The sequence below is a fragment of the Triticum aestivum genome, chromosome 7A (assembly GCF_018294505.1).
Source record: "Triticum aestivum cultivar Chinese Spring chromosome 7A, IWGSC CS RefSeq v2.1, whole genome shotgun sequence".
Lineage (NCBI taxonomy): Eukaryota > Viridiplantae > Streptophyta > Magnoliopsida > Poales > Poaceae > Triticum > Triticum aestivum.
Window position 1 is genome coordinate 632,835,419 of NC_057812.1, and position 6,483 is coordinate 632,841,901.

The 6,483-nt window shown below is 49.5% G+C and overlaps 1 protein-coding gene across 1 annotated transcript; it reads right to left on the reverse strand.

The window, feature by feature from the left end:
• Nucleotides 1-1,865: 1,865 nt before the first annotated feature.
• LOC123148811 (tyrosine-sulfated glycopeptide receptor 1) lies at nucleotides 1,866-5,445 on the reverse strand. The gene has a single exon (XM_044568304.1). It carries the CDS (start codon nucleotides 5,270-5,272, stop codon nucleotides 2,081-2,083), a length of 3,192 nt encoding a protein of 1,063 aa, XP_044424239.1. The 5' UTR covers nucleotides 5,273-5,445; the 3' UTR covers nucleotides 1,866-2,080.
• Between the last annotated feature and the right edge of the window lie 1,038 nt (nucleotides 5,446-6,483).

A 6,483-nucleotide genomic window follows, 5' to 3' on the forward strand; every position in this document is an offset into this window, starting at 1 on the left:
CCACTCTCCCTTCTCCCATCCTCCAGGTCTCGTGTCAGTGACCTCAGGGAGACGACAAAGTTGATTCGATGACCGTGGTGGCACATGTTGGTGGGCGGCACGATGGGCGGTGCACTATGATTCGTCTGGGTGGTGGTGGGGGTTTGGGTTGGAAGAAATCTCTGGCGGCTCGTCCGACCCCGACGCCTGTGGGTGCCGTCGGACCTTCCTGAAGGGCGTCGGGTACACCCCTCCCCTCACTGCCCTCCTCGTACCGGGGGAAACCCTAGGACTAGTCCGGGCAGCAGCGGCGTCGTCGTCGCCTTCTTCTTGAAGATGTTGCTTGGTACACGGTGCTTCGGGTACTGGGAACGTGGTGGTACTTCTCCGGAGGGTGCAACTGTCGCCGGTCATCTTCGTTTCGTCGATCTGCCGTTGTTGGCATTTGTTTCTCTTCCTTTCTTCTCTATTTTTTTGGGCTTGTTTGTGCTGCGGCCCCAGCACCTATCGTTGGATGTATCGATGGTTGCTTTGTAATACAAAGTGGGGGAAACCCTTTTTCGTAAATTTTGGGTCTGGCTTGCATCATTTTGTTTCAGACATATCATGCGATCTTGCTGTAGGCTGTAGCTGTCTTGAAGTTTCTTGCTATAGTAAGAACCGAGATAGACCATCTCCACGAAGGTAGCACAGTTTTTTTTTTTTGAACAAAGGTGGCACAGTTTTCATTATGTCACTTGCGTCCGAATCCACCAATTGTTTTGAAGGAAATATTGTTCCTGGAACCGGCGAGACAACTGAGCGAGCGAGCGTGCAAACCTTAATGGGCTGCAGCCCTGTCAAAACAATTGGTTTGCACGCTCATCTCAGGACTCCTGAAGATCAAACGGCCCGCAATTGTCTCAAAACAAATCAAACAGCCCGCAATCCTGGGGCCCTGTCAAACTTGCCCAAATGGGCTCTGGGCTCTGGCCGTGCCAACCGCGGCCACCGTCTGCCACTGCCCCCCTCGCCCATCTCCGGCCGCGGCGACGCGAGGCCGCCTCCCCTTCCGCCGCGGGGCGCAAGCGCAACCATCGGAAGCGTTAAGCCGGCGGCGAGGCGCTGCGGTGGCGCGACGGCTGAGGGTCGGCACGGGGTAACGACTTGATACCCTAGGCATTTGATTTGGTTGTTGTTGCCGCTGCTGTTTTTTCTTTCGGTGCGGTGCCCGTCCATTAGCAAACCCGCCTCATGCCGTAGATGCGATTGTTCATGGCGCTCGAAGAAATCGTTATTAGTCTGCTACAATGTGTTGTCCGTGACCCGTGGATTGAACTCCTTGTGCTCTGGAATCTGAATCTGCTTCGATCCCCCCACCTCATATTGTCACAGTACTGAAATTAGCTCTCCGATGGCAACAGTTAGGACTTGGTAAAGCCATATGCGCGTGATTGTGGTCTCAGAAATGAATCCAGTGTCATAGGAACAACTAGTCAACTAGGTGCTGTAATGTTGGACTTCCCACGTTGTGCGCCTTTCTCAGAGAAATCGAAATTATTCCGCTAGCATACCAACATGTTCCCACTCTGTTTTGCAGGATTGTTCTCGGAGGTGCACTGAGGCAGCTCAAATAAATGAAGATGAATTCAGCAACAGCTCTGAACCGACTTCTCTTTTCTCAAACAGCACCCGGGGGCGCGTGTCAACCCACTTTCCATAATCATGGAACGGGGTCTGGAGCTGAAATGTTTCCACACACAAAAAAGCAAAATTGAATATATGGTCTCGTAACTACGAGCCTTTTTTCTACTCAGCTTACACACATAACTGTGCAATTTGTTAGAAAACAATCCTTTTACTCAGTTTACACCTAGTCTAGCAAAGCGCAAGAATACCATTTTCCGTAATTGTGGAACCGGGTTTGGAGCTGAAATGTTTCCACACACAAAAAGAGGCAAAATTGAATATATGGGCTCACAACTACAAGCCTTTTTTTTTCTGTACAGAGATGTACACTACACACACGACTGTACGATCTGTTAGAAAAAAATCCTTCTACTCAGTTTACACCTAGTCTAGCAAAGCACAAGATTACCACCTGTATCTGTTCTACTTTTAACTACGTTTCCGTCTGCAGGTTCACATCTGCATTTTCCAGGCAGGATACCACCTCTTGGATGCTTGGCCTCTGGCAAGGATTATGGTTTATACACTTGCGAGCAACTTCAAGCACCTTCAGCATTTGCTCTTCATGCCCTTGTTCTCTCAGCGCTGGATCCAAGACTTCAATATGCTTTCCCTGGGACGTCATCTCCCGTACCCACTGGACAAGTTCCTTGGACTTGGACAGGACCTCGACGGGCCTTTTCCCTGTGAGCAGCTCAAGCAACACCACTCCAAAACTGTATATGTCTCCCCTCAGTGTGGCCACCCATGCGTGCCCGTACTCGGGAGGAATATAACCCAGAGTGCCGACCAGCTCAGTTGTGACATGTGTGTCATAGGGACGGATCAATCTGGCAAGCCCGAAATCTGCAACATAAGCTTTGAAATCTCTGTCGAGAAGGATGTTGCTGGACTTGATATCACGATGTACAATGTGTGGCTTGCAGATATTGTGGATGTAGAAAAGGCCCCGGCTTGCTCCTTGTGCAATCTCTAGCCTTGTTGGCCAGTCAAGCAATGTGTTGCCATTGTCCCTGTTGTGAAGCCAATCATCCAGGCTGCCATTCTCCATGTAAGAATATATGAGGAGCCTCGAGTTTCCCTGGATGTAGTAGCCCCATAGAGGCACAAGGTTGTCGTGTTTCGCCACGGTGAGTGCGTCAACCTCTGCGGTGAATTCTCTTTCCATCAGACACATTTCGCCGTTGAGCTTCTTGATGGCAAGCTTGGGTCCATTTGGCAGTTCTGCCTTGTAAACCAGACCATTACCTCCGCAGCCGATGATGTTCTGCTGGTCAAAGTTATTTGTGGCCTTTAAGATATCATGGAAGGTGATTTTGCCTGATTCTCCCTTGCCTTGAGGTACCATCACCAAAATGCTTCCTTTCATCACATTGCACAAGTCATCTGATGCAGAGGTAAATGAACTTGCCTCTATGTCGCCATTGCTGCTACCCTTGTTTTGGTGGACAGAGTTTGTTCTTCTGAGGGCCATAAGCAGACGTCCCAGCAAGAACAGAATGGCAAGCCCGCCGAAGAACACACCTAATCCAACGGCAGTAATGTTCTTCTTGTTCCACCGTCTTGGGGACGCTGAAGATGATGTTGAGTTGCAGTCATTATTGATCATAGGGCCACATAGCTTTGGATTCCCACTGTAGCTAGAATTTGAAAAAGAATCAAACTGTCCTCCACTTGGAACTTTCCCTTCTAGCTTGTTGTTGGAAACATCAAATTTGGAAAGGAAGTGCAGACCATTCAGTGCAGATGGTATTGCACCTGTGAGCTGGTTGTTCGACAGATCGAGTGTTTGCAGGTTTGTGAGGTTGCAGATTTCTTGTGGTATTCCACCAGTTAAGCTGTTGGAGCTTAAATTAAGGATGTCAAGCATTTTTAGCTGACCAATCTCAGGGGGAATCACACCAGTGAAATTATTGTTGTCCAGACACAATTTGTTGGGAAAAGCACTGACCATCCGGTATTGACGTAATGGTGTCCAAAATACAGGCAACTCAAGGAACTTTGGGTCCAGCTTAGCAGCATTTTTCTCTGATAGTAACATCGGCATCTTTGTCAATGCAGCTGGTATATCCCCTGTAAGCTTGTTGCTTGATATATCTAGAAAGAACAGGAAGCCCAGCCCATCAATCCAGGATGGTATCGGTCCAGTGAGTTGATTCATTGACAGGTCTAGCATCTCCAATTTTTCAAGCTTTGATATCCAAAGCGGGATTTGCCCAACCAATGGGCAATCATCTATGGTGAGTACCTGAAGCTTCTCAAAACCATCAATTGTTTCATCCTGTGGTATGGTTTCACCCTTGAAGTTGGTTCCAATAAGCAGGGAGGTGAGATTCTTGCAGCTCTTGAGCATCTGAAGTGCATTTGTGATATTTGTAAAAGAGTTGCCGGTGATTGAAAAGAAGGAGAGGGACCTGAGATTTCCAATGCTTGGTGAGATCTGGCCTTGAAATTGATTGAAAGCCAGCCGTAACGCAACTAGGTTGGTGCATGAGTAGATACTTTCAGGAATTGTACCAGTGAAGTTGTTCAATGAAAAATCAGCTGTCCTCAGATCCAACATGGTGAAGTTGACTTTGCTAAGTTCCCCGGTAAAACTGTTGTTTCTGATGGTAATGTATCTGAGATTTGAGCAGTTACCTAGGGCCGGTGGCAGCTCACCAGACATATGGTTGTTGTCCAAGTAGAGTTGCTCCAATCTTGTTAGCTGGCCGACAGAATCCGGAATCTTGCCACTGAGACCAGTCGATCCAAGATTAAGGACAGTCAGATTGCTTAGTTTTGCTATGTGGGAGCCATCAATAACTCCTTGCAACAAATTGTTGGGTAAGGAGAGCTGCTCCAGTGAGGTAGCATTGAAGAGTTCCGGCGGGAGAGCTCCGCTGAGGTTGTTGTGTCCAACCTTCAGCACTTTCAGCATGGAGCAACTGCCAAGCCCTGGGGGAATGTTGCCACTGAATTGGTTGAAACAAAGGTCAAGCATGTCAAACAAGGGGGCGTTGCTGCAGATAGAAGATGGTATTTGTCCTGTGAAGGTGTTGTTGCTCGCATTAAGAGCAACCAGATTCTTCATGGCCTCCCATGTCACGGATGGAAACTGTCCTGTAAACAAATTGCTTGAGATATTCAGCACCTGGAGAGGAAGGCCGGTATCTGAGGATTGCAACTCCTGCAGAGGACCATCGAGGCGGTTGAAGCTGACGTCGAGGACAGTAATGCTTCTGGAGAACACCAATTCTGCCGGTAGGCTGCCTTCAAGCGAATTATGAGACAGGTTGAGGCGCAGCAGGCCAGGAAGATCGCCGAAGGATGGCGAGACGAGGCCTCTGAGACCTCTGGAAGGCAGCAAGACGTCCGTGACCGTGCCGTCGCCGCTGCAGAGGACGCCTTCCCATTGGCAGCAGTCCGTGTCGTTCACCCATGACACGTTGAGACTGCCGCTGCCGCCCGGCGTGAGCCTGCCCAGGAAGCCGAGGAGGGCGCCCCTCTCCTGCTCCGTGCAGGAGCGGGCCGGGGAGACGAAACAGAGCAAAAGGGCGGCAGCGACAAGGCTGGCGAACGGTGCGGACGATTTGGTGGTGTATCTACTGTTGCTGCTACGGCATGATGAGCTGAGCGGCTGCATGGTTCCCTCTCATGAAACTCGGCTACCGCAGGGGTGCTTTGCGCTACTCGGACCCTGACTGCCTAGGCAACCACCATGGGCGATGAGTTCGTGGCGCAGAGCAGCATGGAGGAGGAAGAAGCTGCCTGCCGTTCCCTCAGAGAAAAATGGCAAAGGTGAGGCGCTATGGACGCATTCACATCCTAATCAGCTCCTTTTGCACGTTTGCCACTAGCGTGTTTTTCAGCCCATAGAGGAGGAAAAGGAGAATGCTGCTGTGTGGGCCCCGTTCCTCATGTTTGACCTTGTTGCTTGGGCCAGCAGCCAGCCTCCGGTTCGTTCTGGTATGCAAAAGTCCAACTTCCCTATGCAATACATTAGCTGTTGTATATCCTTGTCTAGGATCTCGTCACCCAGCTTTGGAAGTTGGTGTTGAATACTGCGCCATGCCCGTATAATAATTCACCAGCTACGTACATATATCTATGCATATCTTTCTGGCTCAATGGTGCGACCCTGATGGTCAGGAAAACCAAACTGTAAACTATCAACAACTTACCGTCAGTATTTGCATGTCACCGGTGAAAATCGAGAGCCATTGACTTGATAGCCGTTGATAGAATCTCACCGCGGGCGCGCGGAATAAGAAAATTATTTACTGGAAAATGAGTTAGGTCGTATTTTTTTTTCATCTGTTCGTTTGAAAAAATTGTGCCCTTACACGTGGAGCCTCTTTGCTGAGAAGGCAGGTTTCTTTCATCATTGAACAGTGAAAGAAAGGCGGGCGTCGTCGTCGACGCATGAAAGGAACCGGTGCTGAAGATTCCAGCGTCTGCAAGGCACTTCTCTTCTTTTTCCCCTAGTGGTAGGTACATGGAGAGAGCACTTGGAGCTTATCTTTGGGGATGAAGCGCGCACATAATCTGATCTGATAATAAAGCAATCAATGATTAACGTCGCCGTCGGACGTCGTTGATGTGTGCGGGTGCGTGGTTTGATTGCTCAACTCAAAGGCGGGTAATGGAGAGATTTGGTGCCAGGCGCGGCCCGTAGACCCGCACTGGTTCGCAGATTCTTGAGCGCAGTTCTTCTATTTTGTTATGTTTTTTGCAAATTATGTGTGCGGTTTTTCTTCCTGGCTGTTAGTCGAAATACGCCGGAAAGGTGTTTTGGGGGGTGGGTGGGTACCCCGTTCTTGACCCTGCCCGAGGCGTTTACTTTTTTGGAGCTCC